Source organism: Molothrus aeneus, chromosome 2 (assembly GCF_037042795.1).
Source record: "Molothrus aeneus isolate 106 chromosome 2, BPBGC_Maene_1.0, whole genome shotgun sequence".
NCBI classification, from domain to species: domain Eukaryota; kingdom Metazoa; phylum Chordata; class Aves; order Passeriformes; family Icteridae; genus Molothrus; species Molothrus aeneus.
Window position 1 is genome coordinate 50,828,595 of NC_089647.1, and position 22,042 is coordinate 50,850,636.

The 22,042-nt window shown below is 38.4% G+C and overlaps 1 protein-coding gene across 1 annotated transcript in view; it reads right to left on the minus strand.

Moving 5' to 3' along the window:
* Positions 1 to 22,042, minus strand: part of TRPC4 (transient receptor potential cation channel subfamily C member 4) — a 132,209-nt gene that overhangs the window by 15,533 nt on the left and 94,634 nt on the right. The window contains exons 4-6 of the mRNA XM_066544927.1: positions 21,056 to 21,392; positions 9,209 to 9,348; positions 1,002 to 1,315 (exon numbers count right to left, since the gene is read on the minus strand). Coding sequence (XP_066401024.1) covers positions 1,002 to 1,315; positions 9,209 to 9,348; positions 21,056 to 21,392 — 791 coding nt within the window. The remainder of the gene's footprint in view (positions 1 to 1,001; positions 1,316 to 9,208; positions 9,349 to 21,055; positions 21,393 to 22,042) is intronic.

A 22,042-nucleotide genomic window follows, 5' to 3' on the forward strand; every position in this document is an offset into this window, starting at 1 on the left:
ATCAGCTACACTGTAGTGTCATAAGAATGGTCCTGGTTAGATTGCTCCTTGAAAGTATGGAGCACATAAAGCATCACATTTTGACATGACATCACCTTCTGACACTAGTACCAGTACTCCTCACTATTTCCCAGATTAATATTGCTTCCCTCACTGCTGAGCTCTGAAAAATTTCTGTGTGCTTTTCTGTTCAGATCACATAAAGTTTAGACCTGTATAAGTGTTATTAATATACAACATAAATAGGCTGTGCCTGAGGAAAGTTACTTGATTAAGATGATATAAAGGCTGCTATTTTTACAAAGTTATTTCCTCTAAGAAGGAAGCCATTGGTAATAAATATATATATTTTTAAAAGCCTAGGTACACAGAAGTTAACAGGGAACAGACATTTATAGCAGTAGTTTGATGCAGGTTGAAAGGTGAAAGACAAGAGAATTAGTATTCATTTGGCAGTGTTTGGTACTATAGATGAACTAAAAACTATAATGAAGTAAAATTGATTTTGAAGTGAAAGAAAAAGAAAGTTTATAATAGAAATTAGAAATTTGATTGTTTGGAGTAGAGTCAGTAGAATCTGGGACTGCATGGTTTTTTTACAGCCTATCGTATTTTCAAGGAATCTTCATTTTTTAGAACATCAGACTTATTTAATGCCCACAGGTAGACATGGAAGAAATGCAGAGTGACAGCTGCCTGGATGGGCAAGGTCTGAACTGGTGACCTTATGCAACTTCTAATCTCATTTATCCTCTTATCTCTATTTGATCTTTTATCTTTTGAGATATCTTGAATTGTACAGACTTCACTGTGGTATGAGATGAACATTATTAGAGTGATGAAATGTTGGGTTTTTTTGCTATTATTAGGGTAACATTAGATGTGTTTGTCAGGACACCACAATAATACCAAGAGAAAACAGAGGTTCTTTTCTGTAGACAGCTTCTAAGTCATTAAAATATTTGGGGAGAGGGGGAGGACAGAAATAAATAGCTACTTACGTTGAAAATGCATTATTCTGCTTTTCACATCGTATTCCTTTGCAGTTGCCAGGTTCATTTGTCTCATAGTAGAAGTACAGCTGGTTCAATCCATTTGCAAAAGCAAGCAGCACAAGGCAGTATATGAAGAGAAACTTCAAAATGTCCAGCAACATTCTTCCTAGAGATATCTGCAGAGGTCCCAGGTGAGAATTTGCAGTGAATAATGAGATCAAGCGTAGGGAGCTGAAGATGTTTGCGATTGCAAACAGGGCCTCAGCCACCAGGGTTGGATGCCACATGTCCCAGCTCTCCCGTGGAACTAACCCACTGTACTGAAAACAAGCAGGAGGGAAGAAATTACTCCTCTATTTTGATGCATAAGCAAGCATGTCAGTTTCTTTATAAGCGGCTCAATTAATTTGCAGATTTCACAATAAATTTTCACAGTAGCAAAAATTTTCACAGTTTAAAAATTCTGACACTGCAAAAGGAACAGTTTTGAGCACCTTGCTTTTTAGAATTATAGAAATTTCCAGCTGTACAAGCAGGTAAATTATTTCTTTGAAGGAAAGTGCAGGGCTGACATTGATGGATAGAAACCCACAAAAGCTCTGGCAAGTAGGAAGAAAACATTCAATCACCAAGTAAGTATATCAATTAATCACTAATACTGGACCAATGATGAAAAAGATGTTTATTAACGAACCATGGCAAACTGCTTATGTGTCTCATTATCAAAGAGTCTGACCCCTGAAACTGTGACTTCTGTTCATGCTCTACCAAAAAAAAAAAAAATATTCTTGAAGAGGAAAGATATTTGAACTGAGGATTAACTACTATAGCAGACTCATTATTATTTATTTGGACTCATTAATCTGTTTTATAGAACATATCAGATGAGAGAATCTATGCTAGGAAGCCCTCTAAAAAGGGGATAATATAATATAAAGCAGATTTCAAAGGGGGACTATGGTGTTATCTGTATTTACCTATTCTAGACCATGCACATGCACCTTCAGAGCTGCTGGGCATGCCCTGAGCAGTAAGGAAAGGGACTCCATGTGTCACTGGGGCCAGATGACACAACAAAAACAGGCATCACAGCATTTTACCACACTCACCCTACAAAGAAAGTGATCACTGTCAGAGTGGTTCAGAAACACCTGAGTAACAAATGTTAAGTCTGTAGGACCTGATCAGATGCATCCCAGCATCCTAAAGAAACTGGCTGACATGGTTTCCAAGTCACTCTCCATCATATTTGAAAAGTTTTGTCAGTCAGGTGAAGTTCCCAGACTGGAAAGAGGAAAACATTGCACCCATTTTTAAAAAGGGGAGAAATTAAAACTTTGGGAACAGCCAACCTGTCAGCCTCCCCTCTGTGCCTGGGAAGGGCATGGAGCAGATCCTCCTAGAAGCTGTGCTAAGGCACGTGGAGGGCAGGGACACAATTTAAAGCACCAGCACAATTTCACCAAGGGGAAGTCCTTCCTGACCAACCAAGTGGTGCTCTGTGATGGAGTGACTACCTCAGTGGACAAGGGAAGGGTTGCAGATGTCATCTGTCTGGACTTGTGTAAGGCTTTTGATATGGTCCCTTGTGACAACCTTCTCTCTAAATTGGTGAGAGATGGATTTGATAGGTGGGCTGTTCAGTGGATAAAGAACTGGCTGGATGAGTGCATCCATAGAGAGATGATCAACATCCTGATGTCCAAATGGATGTCAGTGACAAGTAGCATCCCTCAGGGAACTGTACCGAGACTGGGACTGTTTAGCATCTTCATTAATGACATAGACTGAGAGATTGAGTGCACACTCAGCATGTCTGCAGATGACACCAAGCTGAGTGGTGTGGTTGACATGCCTGGAGGACAGGATGTCATCCAGAGGGACCAGGACCAGCTCAAGAAATGGCCCCATGGGAACACCATGGAGTTTAACAAGACGAAGTGCAAGGCACTGCAACTTGGTCAGGGCAGCTCCCAGTATCAAGACAGTCTGGGGAGTGAAAAGATTTGGAGGAGATGGAGTTGAGGTGCTGACAGCCCAGAAATCCAACCATATCCTGGGCTATACAAGAAGTGGGGCCAGAAGGCCAAGGGAGGGTTTCTATCCCTCTACTCCACTCTGGTGAGACTGCACTCGGAGTGCTGTATCAAGCTCCAGCATCCCCCGTACAGGAAAGACATGGACTGTTGGAGCTGGTCCAGAGGCATACAGTGAAAATGGTCATAAAGCACCTCTCTTCTGAGGAAAGGCTGAGAGAGTTGTGGCTGTTCAGTGTGGAGAAAAGGTGACTTTGGGGAGATCTTGTGGCCTTCCAGTACTTAAAAGGGTAGAGATAGACTAAAAGGGTAGAGACAGTACCTAAAAGATAGAGATAGACTTTTTAATAGGGCCTGTAGCAATAGCAATGAGCTAATGGTTTTAAACTGAAAAAGGGTAGATTTGGATTAGATATAAGAAAGAAATTTTTTATGGTGAGGGTGGTGAAACACTGGAACAGGTTGCCCAGAGAAGTGGTAGATAACCCATTCCTGGAAACATTCAAGGTCAGGCTGGATGAAGCTCTGAGCAGCCTGACCTAGTTGAAGATGCCTGTGCTCATTGCAGAGGCACTGGACTACATGACCTTTAAAGGTCCTTTCCAACCCATTCCATCCTATGATTCTGTGATTCTACAATCCAAACTGTGAAAGGGAACTGGGCATTGTTTTGGACACTAACAGTTGGCACAGGCCCCACACCAGGGTTTCTCTAACCAACTGGTATTGCATGTGAAAGTGTCCCAGTGCCTGACAGCAATCCCTGGAACAATGCCATTTACTCATATACAAGCAGCCATAGCAGCTTCGTTTTTGGATTTGGGGATGAGAACTAAAAAACTGAAAAATAGCCCATTAAAGAATTAAGAATTACTCAGCCTTACATTTTGTTCACCTGTGATATTTTTTCTCTACAGTGCAATGAATTTAATCTAGACCTAAATTTCTATGCTGGAATCATAGATCAGTACTCTCTTCATTGGACTATCCTCTCCCTAATGATTATGCTCATCTACCCCATCCACTATGGCTCTTTAATCCAGTTCTGATTGATTCAAGTTCAGTGATGAAAAACAGGCAGTAGAAAATAGAATTTAGTTACTGGGGACAACACCTAAGAGATAAAACAAGAATAAAAAGCAGAATAAATTATTTTCAGTGTTTTTGAGAAGAGAGAGATGAAAACTCCTCAGCATGATTCCTATAATGGCTTTCTTTGAATAATATTTTACTGCACATTACTGCAAATTCTCATGGCATGTTAAAGCTCTCACAGCTGAAAACTGCCACCTTTTAAATAACTAGGAATAATTGTCTGTACAAGCAAAGGTTGGTACTGGACAGTGTAGTAGATACTCAGATTAGGGAAAAGTACACAAGCTGTCTTGGGGCAATAAAGTAAAATACAGTCATGGAGAAATGTGAAGAACATTCAGGAAACTGGGAAGAGATGGAGTTTTTGATAGAGAATCAAAAGCATCAAACTGCAGACATATTTTAGGTGAGGGCAAGTAGTGGCAGATTCCAGGGAAATTACAGATGTGGGGGAGTTGGGAGAAATTGAAGAAAATACCCTTCAGAGAAACACATGGAACTACAGGACACTGAACAAGTATAGCACATGATATACCAAGACAAGAAGAATCAAGTTGAACAAGTCAGGTGTGGAGAGCCTTATCTGCACTCTGCCACCTACTCTTACAGTCAGCAAAGTGAAATGAGAATTTCTAGAGTAGTGGGAAAGCAAATATCCCACATAGGTGAGTTGCTCTTTAAGTTTCTCATTTTCTCCTCATTGATTGTAGGGGAAGGGGATAGACTGTCTTACAGCTGCAGTCTGGCAAGATATGTCCAATGCCAGATTTTCTAGATGAAATGATGTTAAGCAGAAAGGTGAGGAAAAAGGGACCTTGTCTGTGATGTCGTGGATTATGACACAAAACTGATTTGTTTGAACATTCAGAAAAGATAAAATGACCTTTAATTTGTAAAAGGGAAATCAAAGGCACAACTGTGATATTTCAGCAAAACTGACTTCTTTTTTTTGGGCTCAAGGGCTTCCTGCATGTTTGGATAGAATTCAAGAGGTGTCACTGTCGTAAGCAGAGAGTCATGGCTTTTATTTTAGTGTTGAAGAAACATACTTTAAAAGACTGTAAATACTTGGTGGAAAAAATTGAGAAAGGTGAAGGCCTGAGAGATAGGTTTGGAAATTGTCTGGAAATACTAACTGCAAGAAGACAGCAAACAATATAAAGAAAATAATGAGTATAAGAGGTCTCTAACAACAAACCCCTGTTGAATACACTATTCAAAGCAGAGGATGCTGAAAAGGAATCTAGAAATTATAATAAAACCCCTACATAACAAAGCAGCTTTCATGTGAAAAGGAAAATACAGAAGAGTAGCAAAAAGACTAGGTATACTAAATCCAGGAACAGTGAAAAAGAAAAAAAATATATCTTAGAGTCAAACCATGTAGAATTGAAGCATTTTTTCTCTCACTCATGTTTGTTGAAGTTCTTCTGTTCTACACAGGATAAATAAATTAATATTGTTCTAAGGAGTGGAAAATGGTAAAAGAAAACATTGCAACACTGAGTTTGCTGTAAATCATGATGTTGATACTCTGCAGTCCTCTATTTGGTGACCCTGATGAATTTCTGTCCCCCCTGGAAATGCAAACACAACCTTTTCACATACAACAAAGCCAACCATCACTTAATTTGATTAAATAACACCCATTATTGGCTCTGTGGTTGAAGGAAATTTACATGGCACATCAATGGAAAATTAAGAAGAGCAGAAAACAAATTGAGCAGCATATAAACAGTAGAGTTTCAAGGTAAATATATGATGCTTTTGCAGTGTCAGCCAGGGAATACAAGGTAATAATCCCTGATCCTTAGTCAAAGGAACTAAAATGCAAATTCAATATCTGAACCATTTGTGAGGAAAAAAAGCTGAATGATCACTGTTTTGCCATTAAAACAAAAGACATGAACTCTTGATCTCTTGGAAGCACCACAGGAGATTAAACAGACATGTAGATCAGGCTACTTGAATGTTTAATGGGCTGTTGGACCTCAGTCTAAGATGACCCTCTTGTTTCTGGTTACAAAGAGACAAGTTAAATAATATCCATTTCAGGAAAAGTACTTTAAATAATTTCCTGAAAAGTCATATGTAAATGTGAGCTCTTCCTATTTTAAAATGTATGTGGCAATCTTTGCATTCATTATGTGAAATTTCAAAGCATCAGTAGGAAGGGGACCTAGCAGAGAGCTTTAGAATGGTAATTACACCAAGGAATAAGGTCCATAATTTCTCAGGGGTGGAGAGGTGCTTATCTGCCTGTGTAAATGGACATTTAGTCTGTGAATCTGATAAAAATACCAATCAAAACAAGTTTACAATGCAAAAATGTAAGAATATGTTAGCTTCTGCAGAACTGGTGGCAGGAGAGATATATAATCTTATTTACTCCTGAAAAAAGTAGACCCGACACAGTGATCATTAAGCCAGTAAATGTTGAGGCAAATAATGTACTTAGCTACTTTTCAGAGTTCTTGCCCTGAATAGGAATTTCTTTCCCTACAAGATCTTCACATCAGTGGCTTCTCATCAGCAATATGAGATTGTATGTGATTTTTAGCAGAATTGGAAACAAGCACCACTAGGTCCAATGCTCAAGTTTAACAAGTATTTAAGAGAAAGCAAGCAGATGCTGCACTCATGTTGGCACTGCACTTAATTTTACATATCAAAACAAAATACATTGTATTCAAAAAACGTAAAAGGAACCATTTTTTCTTAGCACACCTAAAAACCCTCCATAAAAACAAATGTGTTGCTTAAAATCTGTCATCTTGTACTTAAAAAAAAATATAACAATGTACTATAGATTATGATATTTTTATGGAGGAGAGAGTATTTTCAATGGATACACTGGATAATTTAGGAAGACCTAACATATGGATACAGAGACAATAAACCATAGGTCATTGAAAATTATAAGATGTCCTTATTTTATTTGAATACTGGCAATGAAACCAGTTACTTTGAGTTATCTTAGCAGTTCTCTCATCCTGAAATTATATGCTTTGGTGAATTTTACATTACCCAAACAGCTACTCTAGATAATATCCATCTACTTAACTACTGCATCAGTAAGAGCCTTAAATGGGCAATAAACACTATATTTTACTCTAGGAATATTTATCACACAGGAGAGTAGCATGGAGACACTCATAATTTCATTCAAGGTAGTCAGTTAAAATGTTTTCTTGGGTGGCTGGAACTGATCTGTAGAAGATAGAATAAATCTAAGAACTGACCTTACATATTTGGTTCAATAAAGACAGAAGAGTTGTAACTTAGAAAAACGTGACTCACAATGCTTAGGAAAAGAAAATTAAAGTTTTACATTAAAATATACTGGTTACATTTGGCATCCTCTCAATCTCATCTGGCATAGTGGCAAGGAACTCTGTTGTAAGCATTTGAAGGAATGTGGCAGGGTATTAAATCACACTTACATTCCTCTTTTCATTACTTCATCATGTGTTTCAGTTGACTAGCACAGCTTTTGTAAGCACTGTATTCACTATGATTAAATTGTACACACTAATTTGGAGAGTAATGGATGCACATTATCCCAGATACTGTCACCTTGGAATCTGATTACTAATTACTGATAAGCAGAATCCATTTTGGAGATGAAAGGACTATAATGTCTTCTAATCAATATTATTCTGAAGTGAATAATTGGCCATCTCCAATGCTTTGGAAACATTTATTTTAAATGAACTGTGTGCTTTGTTTCAAAGGACAGTGAAATGACTATTTATTTTTTAGTCATTTTATTATAAAGCATCTTTGTGTGTAAAAAGATATTTCATTAGCTTTTAAATGACAGTTCACCACTCTTTGGAGCACCTTCCTCTTTCAGGCTCCAAATTTCTTCGAGTGAGAAGACTTCCAAAGGTTTGCAGCCAGAGATCCAGCATGTCAGAAACCTTTTGTCAAAGAAGGCTGATGTGTCAACACATGACCCGGGGTGGGGTCTTTGTTCCTCCCTGCTCCTGACTGGCTGGCACATAGACCTTTGTGACCAGACACAAGATGATAAAAATTAGAGTTCCTAAGCTCCTCTATGCCTGTGGCAGGGCTGCAGCAAGATCAGCTGCTGTTTGAGGAGAGGAAGTCATCACTGGCTCCTTGATGGCTCTCTCCTTGTCCCAGTCAAAAGCATCTTGGCAGAGGAGGGACTCTCCTTCCACGCACACAGAGTAGTACTATTGCAGCTGTAAATTATTGCTGGTGGCAGGGAACTTGAAAAAGCTGAAGTACAATGCTGATCCCAGTGGCCAGTAAAAATGGGCTTATCTCTACTTGGATGTGGTAAGAACTCTATGACAAATGCTAAAAAATCCTTACATTTCCTTTCATATGTGGTTTCCTTGCACTATAGATCATTTTTTGCTCAAAATATCTCATTTTATGAGGAATTTCTGTCATATTATTTATTCATGTGGAATACATATAAAATGTTCACAACAACATGTTCTATGCCTTTGGAAAGAAGGGCTGTTCTGCTGAAAGATACTTAAAACAGTGGAAATATAAGACTTTTCAAAACAAGTCCATGAAAAGAACATAAAAATGAACACACCCAGCCTCAAATGACCATTTTATCCCTTTCAGTTTTACTTTTTCATGTTGCACTTATAATAAATTTTCAAAAGAAATTAAAATCTTGCTCTTTAGTTCCCTCCACCAATTTTGACTACATATTTTGCCAGTAGACCTGTCTGAAAGTTGTGTAAAATTGTCTTAGGGGCAATAATTTCTCACTTAAAAAGTCCAAGATTAACATAAAATGCAAGCATTATAAAATATTACAGGTAATTTTCATTTCTCAAGAATTTAACAGTATGACAGTTCAGGACAAAATAAGAAAACATTGCACAGGCCAAGGAGAAAGAAGCATAAAACCCAATATTTTGTTTGCTCTTATACTTTTCTAGTTTCCTGTCAGTGCTGCAGAAGATTCACAGAGCACATCATACATCTCTTGAATTGCTAAGCCTCAGGACCTCCAAACACAGATGAAAGATTGAAGAAGCCTGATTTAATTTATCTTTAAAATGTTGCTGATTTTTATTTACAGTTTACCTTTGAAAATGCAACAATTTTCAAGGAGATTGTTGCCAAGTACAAGGAGTTCATTACAAAATCCATGAGGTTCCACCAATCATGAATGTAGTCCTGTAGTCCACCATCCCACATCTGTTTAATTTCACCCCAGATAAAACCTGCAAATAAAACATAATTCATTAGGCATGAATATTAAGTTTAAAAAGGCTGTGACTATTCTAGACACTTAACTCATGATAGATTGATTTTCCTTACATCTAGTGTAAAGGGAAGGTGCAGAAATGCTCTAATTTACACATCCAGATAGGTAAAATTTCATCTTTTTGCTATTTCCAGAATCAATTTGTCACACAAAACCCCCACAAAAAAAATCTGCTTCTACAAGGACAATTTCTTTGGTTTTCTTGAATCTCTTTCTCATTGTATCCTAAAAAGTATAAAAAGGGTCTTAAAATAAGTTACCAGTGTCAACTCAGTCCTTGGCAACTGATGCAATGTATTTCAGACTGGAAAATTTATGACTGCAGGTCAATCCAACAGAATTTATTTTATTTGGAACCCACATAATAAGGAAGAGAATTTCTATTGTTATTCTCAATGCTGAGCTAAAGTCTCCCTTTTCCATATGAAAGAGTAGTGTCTCCAGAAGAAAGTCTTTTGTTGACACCTTCCTTTGGGACATGAAGCAATTGAAACTGTTGTCAGGTGTGCAGAGCACACGTCTAGGCACAGTGAAACAGAAATATTCAATCGAAGTGGAAAATCTTGCAAGTTGTCTAACATGAACTTGGTTTAACAGCTTCAGAGACAACTGTGTGGAGACTCTTTTTAATGCTATAAATATTAAAACCACTCTGAAGAAGATATTCCACATTTCTGTATAGTATGTTAGTAAGACAATACAGTACATTTAGATGCACATTTCATGTTATTATCTAAAGAGATTTTTTGATAACAATAACATCGCAACTTTTAATTTTTCACAGTTAATTATTTTCTTGTACGAATTTCTTACTTTGTCCTCATTAGAGGGGCAGAAATAATGCCGATCCCTCACATATTGGTGTTGAGATACAGTAAATTCAACATGTCTTTTTTTACCTGCTCTTTTAGAAAATGATAAATAGATTTTGAGCAGGGGCCTATAGAGTTCTGCATTTCCTTACTATAAGCTTAATTCTCCTTAAACCTGAACATTTTGTTGCAGTCAGTCTTCTGGCTGACTGGATTGAAAACTTGTGATTTTTCTCAAGCATGATCTGTATGAAGTAATCTCTGGCCTACTCTTGTTTGTGCCAGGTAAGTTTTTGAATTATTACAAATTAATTTTCCAGTGTATTGGCTTAGTTTCTCTGTCTCCTGATTGCTTTCAAAAGGAAAAGTCTCCTTCCTCACTAACTTCACCCTCAAACCTCAGACACATGGTCCCATCTGGTTTATGTGTGTCATCACTAATAATCACAAGCCTCAGGAGTATCTGAATCACCTGATTGATCCAGCAATTTTTATTTCCACGAGATTAATTTTCAGCCATGCCACCACCACGATTTCAGCATTCTGCAGACCTGGGGTAACACACTCTGAGGAAGGACCTCACTGGAACATGTAGATAGGAAAGTGGAATAGGCCCATTTTATTGCCTTCAACAGTCTAGACAGGCTGACTGCAACTCTACCTGTAGTGTATCAGATAAAACTAACCCAGAAAGTACAGCACTGTTACAAAGTGAACACATTTTAAAGATGCAATCAATTGTGCTGCGTAACAGTGAGAGAGCAGCTGAACATGATTGCATGGCAAGGGTCAATATCCTCTAACAGCACACCCTGCTACACTGCTGTTAGCTGCCCAAGTGCCATCGCAAAGGCAAAACACTTGCACAAGGCTACTAGGGCAGGCTCCTACATGCCTGCCCATTTCAGCCAGTGAAATGACTTAATCACTTACTCTTCAAGATCTGGTCACTTGTGACATGCAGTATGGCATGGTGACAGCAGATCTGCCTCCCCCTTCTCTCCACAGTCCTCTCCAACTTCATCACACAGTCCATGAACTTGCAAACGTCCCTGCTTGCTCTTCCACTGCCTTTTGGGCATAACCTTTTAATTCCTAACCATCAGGTCATAAAAGCAGCTGCTTTGTGTGCTGCTATATCCCCTCAAAATTACAGACACTGCTCTGAATCACTGCTGCTCCACGTGCATTATAGCACATAAAAATCACCACATCAGGAGAAGACCTGGCTCCAGGCTCCAAGCCAAAGTCTGTGTAACACAGATATGGCCCCTAAGTCTCAGTGTCACAGAACAGTGCCTTGCTTTTTTCATTTAAGGAATTTTTACTTAAAAATTTCAGGATCTTGACATTGGCAAGACTGCCATGGTTCATTAAGCAAACAGCTGCATTGACAGAAGATCCCCAAATAAAAAGGCTTTGCAGAAATCAATACACACATTCACAGAATGAAATAAACTTTTTTATGACTTATCAGAGTTAAGGATTGGCTTTAAAATACACTTTGAAAAGACAGCAGTAATAGGTTGGGATGCAAAATAAGATGAATGCTTTAACAAGAGGCTTTAGGTTAATTGAAGTCTTCTGCCAAGATATTCTGTGGTTCACAACCAGACAAGATGTGAACTGACACAGACTGCAGCAGGGCTGCTCTCTGTAAGCCTGTTGCTCAGTATTGTATGCTTTGATGGCACTGCCTGAAATATCATGGGATTGTGTACAGATTGGAAAAGAAATGCTGAATAATACTGCTGTACTTGATCTGTTTTGTGAGTGAAAAGCCAGACTGTTTTTCCAAGCACTTCCTGGGCTTTAGAAAAAATGAAATGTAATTTTAAAGTTGACATTAACAGAGAAATACTGACCTATTATAAAATAGTGAAGAGAGTATATGGCTGTTGTAAATTTGATCATTTTGAATTAGAAACATAATTAATCCAAGCTCCCAGCATTTTGGAAGTCATTTGGCAGCTGAAAGTTCTGAGTATACTTTGACTTTGTAAAGGTGGTGGTTCCAATTATTTTTTTGGTTCAAGACAACTTTTATGTTCATTTTGATGCATGTTCTTTTTAAACAAATAGTAATGGAAAACTGTAAATCTCATATTTTTGCTGGCTGTAAGAGAGATGTGATAGCTTGCTTTTTTTTCTTACCAGCCAAAGCATCTAAGTACAAACTCAATATATAAATACAGTTACTGAGATCCTATGTGACTCCAGAGAACTTGAAGCTATGCTGATGGACAGATGGATTTTACATTTGTGAAAGACACACAGCCCACATATGCACAGGAGAGCTGCCCACACATGTATTTTTGAAAGCAAATCTTGGTACCAAGTCCTAAGGTTGATTGCTCAAATTCACAATTGCAGGGCAACCTCACCATGACAGCTATGATCAGAGTCTTTGCAGCTACCAGGTCTCCATGGCTAGGGATCCTTAACAGGGCTCATCTGGAGCAATGAATGCTGGAAGAACTGGACTCTCTAGAGTTCTATAAATCCTCCCAAGTGTGCGTCAAGGGCTATCCTAGAAAAGTGTTCTCTGAAATACCAGAGCCTTTACACAAGGCTGAAGATATCTCTAAGGCCTGGTGAGCTTACATGATGAAAGTGTTCTGAACAACAAACCTCAGGGATTCCCAGCTGTGCTGTTTAGGTTTCATTTACCACAGCCAGAGGCCTTAAAATATTTTGTAGATCTGAACTGTATCTTTTAACAAGAAGGAGGTGTTTGGGGGGAAGAATTCAGACCACTCTTACCTCCACAGGCTCTGACACAATATGCCAATTTTCTTCTGTTACCTTCATTGGGAGAATCAGGAAGATACTTGGAAAATTTATAGGGATTTTTTGTTTGGTGTATGTTTTTTTAGAAAAATACATCCAGAGATCAGAGCAGAATTATTTCTGTGACCTTGTACACTTTTCTACTTGGAAGATTAATGGATAGCTGGATAGTACCTGATTTTATTATGAAAGGAGGCTTTAGGGCATTTCCAAACATGACCTGACATGACAGAGGAGAAGATATGCAGTGACAAGACTGTCTAGTAGAGGCACTCCTACAGGTAGGAAACAGATACAGAGTCCAGGCACTGTCTGATTATTAATGTTCCAAAGCAGCAACATTACTGCAAACTGGCAGAACTCATGTCAGAGCTACACTTTCAGCAGCAAGGAAGCTGACATCTCGACAAAGCAAAGGGGACACTGCCAGCCTGCACACAGGTATTGGGGAAAAACTGCTAAGAGAAACCAGCCAAAGACAGGGAGCAGATCTAATAGCAAGAGCCTTTTAGGCAGTCAGGCTGGGGACAAGTTGCTTGCCCAAACCCCTCTTTTAGATCCCTGGGAGGAAACAAGAATCTCCAAGGCAATAATCCTGTCATCTGCAGGTGGGTCAGTCTTCCCACTGGCTGAAAAGGAAGCCATGGAGGATCAGGATTAATTAAAACAGATGTCTAACTTCCAGATGACTGCATTTAGCTGAAATAATTCCACTCAGAGCAGATTTCACTATTTTAGCTGGATATTCTTTGCTATAGTGTGTCTCTTTGCTCCAACCGTGTCTTTCTCATCTCTTCACATCAGCCAGATTTAACACCTGCCTCTTAGATCCTCACCTATCCATACCATGCTGTTATCATTTATTGCCACTTGCAAGGAAATTATAAACATTATGCATCTCTTCCACCTCATTAATCAAGGATTTTAATTAAAAAGTTGAGGGTAAGACTTTCAAATACTTGCTGCATTGTTTATACCCACATATTGGAGCAGTAAAAGAGAAATAAAAGCATGGGTATTTTGAAACTGCCTGAGACGACAAAGAAAAATGTAATAAACGCTTACGGGTTTAATGGGATGAAATAGATAAGTTCAGGGCAGGAATCCCGCAGACCACAAAGGGCCCTGGGAATGACACACACCATGGAGAGGTTTTGTAAACCATTGTGAATTGTTATACATGCAAACTGATCAACTGCAACCATTTGAATGAAGTCCAGTTTGCCTGAAGCAAGAAAGGAACTAAAATTGATCAGATAAAATGAATTTGGAGAAATGAAATTAATTTGTGAGTTAAACATTTTTTTGCAGCAAAATTTTCTGAACATTAATGAGAAAAGTTGTTTCTTCTGAAATAAACCCCACATATCATAAGTTCTATTCAAAGCAGCAAAATGAAAATACATCTTAGAAAAACAAAAAGTACTGAAATAAAAATGTTCTTAGAAAAATAACATCTCTCATTAAAGTTCTTATAGAACTTTTAAAAAATCTTTACGAATTTAGTAATAGATATACTGCATATGATAAATGTGCAGATACATCAATAAACATACACTGATAAGATTTGCTTTTATTTTTGACTTTTATCTATAGATTTTGATTTTGAAGCTGTATTTCCAGTCTTGAAATCTTTGCATATTAGATTCTGAAATGTCTTTTCAAAAGAGTGGACTTGCTTTTCTTTTCATAAATTAAGACTTGCAACTTTGAGCAGGGCAGCAGCTCAAAACTGTTACAAAAATTCTTTTCCTTTGGATGAAGCCTTGGGTTAAACAAAGTATGTTTTAGTGCTGGCAGACAACTTCTGCTTAGAAAACATTTTGCTTCTATCCTGTTTGATCCTTTATAGCTACCTAGAGCTGTAATTTTACTCTTAAGGAACACATCTCAGTCTCATGCAGAAGAAACAAACAACAAAGAAATAACTTCCCTCTGAAATCCATTCAGAGGTGTTTTGGGTTCTAAGGAAAAAGCTTAGACACAGCCTGCCTAAATTCCTATGTTGTACAGAAACTTGAGCAACTGCAAAAAAAATTTTCCAGCAACTGTGGAAATTCACAAAGATTTATGCCATCTCTAAAACACTGCCTTTTGTGGAATTGTGGTTAAACTCTCACTGTGAACAATAACATCAAAATTTGTCAGGGAGATATGAAAGGCAATATCCTGAACTATGTTTGGGCTCAGAAAGTTTTGTGGATCCCTTACTAACTTTGGCCTTACCTTTCCCCCAAAAGGTTGGTTGCTCTGTGCTATTTCTGTTCCTTACCATTAAGTGATGGGAAGCAAGAGGTTCCTCGGGGTCAATCTTTGCATGCCAAGATCAACAACTGCCTTTTATCATGTTTCTTGGAGAACATATTTTTGCTGGGCTGTGAAACCATTTAACTGACAAAATCAACTTTGCTCTGCTATGTGATGTAGAGTTTTTCACAGATACAAGAAGTGAGACAAGCTGCTAATGATCTAAAGCTCAGTGAAGCAAAGGAAAGGCCTTCCAGGGAATTCAGTGAGCATTGATGAGGATTGATATAGCTCTTCTGTTTACACCTGGGCTGATGAACTGATCTCTGCTGAAGGTATATGAAGGTAACAAGAGGCACCCTGGCATAATTCAGGGGCTTCCACTCTCTGGGGCATATTTAATTAACAGAGTACAACTATTTCAAGAGAACATCGGCAAAATCAAACACACACCTCTGGCTTTCCCATGGGTAAATACCTGTTTGTGAGGGGAACAACTGTGCAGTGGGTCCTGTGTCAGATCAGGTAAAAAAGTGGGAATGACGTGGCCAGAGGCACCATTAAAAGTACTTCCCAAGGAAAAAGTTAGAGCATGGTACTAATACTGCCAAGGTTGTAAGCTTGATCACTGTATGGGCCATTCACTTAGGAGATGGTCCTTGTGGGTCCCTTCCAACTCAGAATGTTCTGTGATTCTGTAATGCTGTTGTAATCCACTATTGAAATTGCTGGTTCCACAGAGCTGGAGCCAGACTTGTTCTAGAGGTGCGCATTAGGAGGACGAGTGATGGTTGCATGTTGGGGTATGGGATATTGCTAATAGGATCAGGAAAAAAGTCTACCAGTTGTTAGACACAGGCACTGTGAGAGAGAGACTGTGAAATATTCATCCTTGGGGAAATGAAAGATCTGACTGTACAGGAACCTGAACAATGTGACCTGTCTTTGCAGTTAGCCTGTGTTTAGCAGTAGTTTGGATTTAATGGCCTTTGGTGGTCATTATGTGCATTATCCTTCCTTAAAAAGAAGTTGTGTTCCTGCTTTGTCTGGAGTTGTTTTTCTCCTCTGTGTTTTTCTCCTCTATGTCACTACTGGTTATGTACTGTTTCATCTTGCCAGCCATATTACTCTCTATATCTGCTCTCTGAAACATATCAATTCATACCAAATGTTTAATTTTTTACACAACTTTCTTGACCTAATTTAGAAGATGATGCACAGTGTACTTGCCCCCTCTATGATCAGTTATTGTGAAGTGTCATGCTGTGCCATCAGTTTGGATGTACATTGTGCCAAGGACTGACAAGACTGTACATTCCCATACATCCCACCAGCAGTTTGCTAACCACAAATGTTTGCAATTTTGCACAGTTCCCAAACATCCACATTCTCTATAGATTCATGTACTCCAATAGTATAAACCATTCTGACAAAAAGGATAGGGAACATGTTGTTCAAGAGATACAGTAAGGCTGTATTCCTGCTCCAGGCAGGCTTTTGAACAATGCAATTAAAATGAGCATTTAAATATGACCATAAAAGAGCAAAAAACTCATCCAAAGAAATTGCCTAAAAAATTTCCTTTGCTACAGTCACCCTGAAAAACTGGAAGGGAGCCTTTTAACCACAACTACTGAACACTAAATTTTTCTATTTGATGCCTTTCTCCTCTGAATTTTGTAGCATTTGCTGGTGAAGCAAATGCCCACTGTGAGGACACTTAGTACAGTTCCTGCTAGGTTTGAGGCCATGGTTTAGGGCAGAAGAACACCTCTGACAAACACACAGGGGTCAACATCATCCTTACATGAGCCGCGGTCAAGGCACACTGAGGGTGAGGTAGGGTCTTGTTGGATTTCCCCTCTGAATCACTGCTATAATGCTCAGAGGACACAGCAACTGGATGGGGAACATGATGATAGAAAAAGCTGTTCTTCCTCGTTTTTTTCCCAAGATGATACTCTTGATTTTCCTGCTTATTTTTCCAATGGTGATGGATTCTCAAGTATATTAAATAGGCCTATGTTTCTGTAGTGTGTACCAACAGCCAGTAATAAGATGACAATTAATTTTCTTTATGAGCCAAAGCCTGTTTCTTATTTGTTTAAGTACAAGGACAGGAGATTCTGACTCTTCTTACTGAGAATTTTTTCCACAACTACTTCTTAAGGTTATGACAGCCTTGTAACACTGACTTACTGTTCCACAGATAATTACCACATACTGGAGCACCACTTGCATAATCATCTAATCATGTAAAAGACAAAATTAATGCAGAAGTTTCCTCAAGAGACTTTTAAAATGTAAAGTCGATAGTCTCCATGGAAATGTAGCCCAACACAAGTTTTCCCTCTGAGCTTCCTACTCTAGTGACACTTTTAATTATGTGCTAATTATGCACATTTAGCCTTCTATTACATAGTAGTTGGCAAATGCTAATTACTATTTGCTCACTAGAGAGCTCAGGTTACTATGGACAGTCTTGAAACTTTTTAAGTTGCATGAAATATTTGTGTCCTGGATTACATGTTGACGACAAACCTGCAACAGTGAGCTCTTCTTCCTCTCTGAATATTAAGAGAGATTGAATTAAAATGCAAACTACAACCAGAGCTATCTGAACTAAGAAAAACCAAAACAGTTCTATTGTGTAAAATATTGATAGTTTTGACATACAGTTGCTGCTGCAGGTCCCAGAGAAGAGCTATAACCCTAGAGCCACACTAGTTTTTACTTAAATAATAATTTTTTTTGTTTACATCCAGAAAATGCTAAAGTACCTGTATGTACCTCAGCTATAGTCTCCCCTGAAGAGTGCTTCATTTACTCTTTTTAAGGTTACTGCATAATTTTATGGTTTGAAGAGATTAGAAAACAAACTAAATTGCAGCCTGGAAACAAACCTTAGCTTATTGATAGGAACTTAAGAAAAAAACTAAGTTTATTAAAAGATGACTAGACTACAGTTTTTATGTATGTGAATAGGAACATAGCAGGGTTTGGCTGCGATTCATTCCTTTAGAAAAACAACCACCACCACTGAAAAAACCAACCAAACAAAAATCCATCAAAACAAAATGAACAAAAACAACTCCCTCAACAAAAAGCAACCAAACAGAAAAACACAACATGAAAAAGACTTAAATATACAAACAAAAAAGCTGAAATAGACGTTTATCACATGCTGTGAGCTGGAACGTCCTGTGGAGATGTGTGTCTCCTTCAGTGGTACGGGGAAATCAGGTGCCAAATGAATTGCCTTAAATTATGATGGGTGAATCTGAAGCCTCATTATTTGGCTGGGCTAAGGCATTACAGCAACTAAAAGCTGAAAGCTGGACACAGAAAATGTGAAACTGGAACAGGAAACTGCTAGTTAGGAAATACTAGAGATCAGTGTGCAAAATGCATCATTTTGGATGCAAGAGATTTTGGAAGGTATGGCTTTTCTGAACAGCACAGTCTAGACTGACTACAAGCTATTTAACCAATGGTGTCAAGACACTGATCTTCATCCATGCTCATGAACTTTTGTTTATGGAAGTGGCTCCCTTGACTTGATCTGTACTGCTTGCAGATGAAGTGTTTGTTCAGCACAGGCATAATCCAGCCATATGAGTCTATGCTGAAAATATTAATGTTGCTTTTAGAAGTGATAGTTATCTTAAACACCATAATTCTCAGGGTTAATGGCTTCTTCAAACAAGTTCTTTGAGATGCTGAGTTACTTAAACGTCTTCCTAAGTAAACAACTATGTCAGAGGTTGAGGGCATTAGAGGTTCTTCCTCTTCCCACTGAGTGTTTTTTGGAGAGGAGCTGGTCACTAAAATTTTTGAATTGCCTTTACGACAGAAACTAGCTCTTGCCCTTCTCAAATTGTGCCTCTTTCTTTCATCTCTATTAAAAGACAGGTTAATGACAAAATCCACTTTGGCATGTCAAGGTCTGTGTGTCAGCTGTGCATTTGTTCTTCTTATCCTTTAGCCTCAGGATACTGTGAAAGCTGAGTAGATACTGACCACCTGCTACTTTGGAAAGCCAGAGAGAAAAGGTACTAAGGTACTAATATCTCCTCCGGGCATGGCACAGCACAGAAGAGCCTTCTGCTCCTCCTCAGCATTGTAGCATTTATTTCTAAGGAGCCAATGTGTAAAGATAATAGGTTTTATATTAGTTTCTCATTTATTGATGGTAAAATACTGGGAAAATTACCTGGAGGAAATTTTCTTTTAATATTTTAATGTGAATCTTGCTTACAGAACTTAGTCTGACTTGTCTGTAAGAAGTATCAATCTAGACAACCTCCCAGACTGAATAATTTCTTTGCAATAATCTTAGATTTTGGCTTTTTTTTAATGTATTAAAAATATTTTCCCAGCCCAGGAAAACACACCTCACAGAGAAGGCTGGTGGTGAGCACTGCTGTGCTACCATGGGGGAAATCCCAAAAAGCAGCTCACCCGTGGAAGGCAGGACTTCTGACAAGTGACGACAAATAAGCATAGACAGGCTTTTCAGTCCTGCATGCTTGTTTTAGAAATAAAAAGCAGATGTACACCTGCCTTGTGCTTCCCACAGTGCTCTTTCAAGGTACATGCAGAGAAAAAGCCATTGAATTGTTGTTCTCCAGAATAATGGGCACAACCAGCTAGTGTATTACAAATTCAACAATGTGTAGTAAATGATATAGGATCAATGGGGCCAAAAGCCTTGACAGTTATGTTGCTCTAAAGAAACCCACATGTTTGGGAAAAAATGGAAGATACACAGTATTTTAATGAGAAGCTCTGGGGGAAGTAATGGTATCAAAATCCCACCAAAGTTTCAGAAATTTTTGTGCAGGTACCTATTTATGTGATGACAATTTTAATGAATATACCAAACCTAAATTCTTGCAGTCAAGACTTCTGAGTCCTTCCTTCTATAATTTTATTTTAGACAAATATATTTGCCCTGACCTGGTCCAACTTGTGTTGATTCTAAAAATAAGAAAAAGGGGAGAGACCACAGCACACTGAGAGAAATTACCACCTAGAAGGCAGGCAAAGTTAGGGAGCACCTAGATAATACTAGGATCACAGGAAGGATTACTTAAGGATGACAAGGCCCACAGAAAGCAGGCTTTCAATAATACCAGCCCAAATATTTTATTGTAAACTATAAGGATAGAGAGGTAAGTTTTTTTTTTCCTATTTTAAAAATGCTACAGAATTTTTGCATTCTTTCTGGCATAGGATATTTGGTTTGAGTTGAGTGACAAATTCTTGCACTGAAAAAATATTCTGTGTGCGTATTTTAATGAAAATACTCACTTGAAAATGCTGATCAACACTATTTGCAATAGGTGCATCTGTCACTTAGAAAGAAGCATACTATAGGTGACTAAGGTTAGTAATAACACTACAGAAATTAAATTATGCCTCAATTCCCTACATGAAAAATCTTTCTTGTAGCAAAAGCATTCTTTTTAAAAGTAGATTAGCACATTAAAAAAACAGACACAAGAACCAGGACAATTTCTGGTCTGGAGAGAAAAAAAAAAAAATTTTCAGGCTACTGCATAATCATAGGAAGGAATCCTTAATATCTTTTGTTTCTTCTCACTGTAATCTATGACTCTGGATTTTCAAACTCTACTGTTTGTCTACACAGTCAACTACTCTTGCTAAGCACTGGAGGAGCTGGACCATCTGCCTGCTTTGGTAGGTTAATAATTCATGACAGAACTCTGCTGTATCCTGCCTCAGGAACGCCTGGCAAAACCACAGTGCTCAAAATACTTTTCACTGTATTTTCTTTAGTAATACATTTACCCAGGACCCACGGTAAAATCATCCACTCGACGATGGTTGGAGGGGGTCCCTGCATGCTGAGGTCTGACCTGTCGATGTGCTGAGAGGCAAGCAGCAGCAGGAACAGAAAAGTCAAGTATGATGCTGTATGGCAGATAAATTTGATAAATGGCTTTCTGATGAACAGCCCCAATGGGCTTTTGGGAGCTATCAGGTAGCACACAGAGAAGACTGGGAAAAGGAGTCCTATCACAACACATGTCAACATCTTCACTGCCCAGTGTCGCCTCCGCCATCCAGGGAACTCGTCGTACCAGCGGGATGCGAGCAGCTGCTGGCAGTTGGGCTGAGCAACAAACTACAGAGAGAAGAAAGGAAGAGAGTTAGTTTCTTGCTATCTCTGTGGAGTTTTTTATTCTATGTATCTTTAGTAGATAGAGATTAAAAACATTAAAATAAATCCACAGCCTGTGCAATCTCACTCATACTGATTGTACCAGCAAGACAGGGCTGGGTCAGCCTGCCTTTCCTTCAATGCCAAAAGTATAGTTAGTGCACAGAAACATTTACTTTTCACAATAAAGCTTCCCTTCTGCGTTGGTTGAGTACACAAGGAGACAACAGATAGCTAAACACATGGACTTCAAAACCTGACTTGAAACTGAAAAGCAAGCTCACAGATACTTCTTATTTAATCAGCAACATTTGTGGAGAATTCACAGAACATGAGGTAGAAACCAAGGAGCACAACTGAGGTCTGCAAACAATGAAACCAGATTCCACAGCCATGAACAAACTGTTCTCATTATGTTCCCTGCTTATTCTCTAAAAATCAGGTTTACATGCTTTAACACTGACAAAACTTACAGATGCATTACAAAATGTTTACACAATGTGAACTAAGCACTAGCATTCCCCGGTGTGTCACTAACCCTTGGCAGGATACACACCTATCCTGTGCGATACTTTCTGTTACCATTATGAGATTTTATGTTTTGGAATATGATC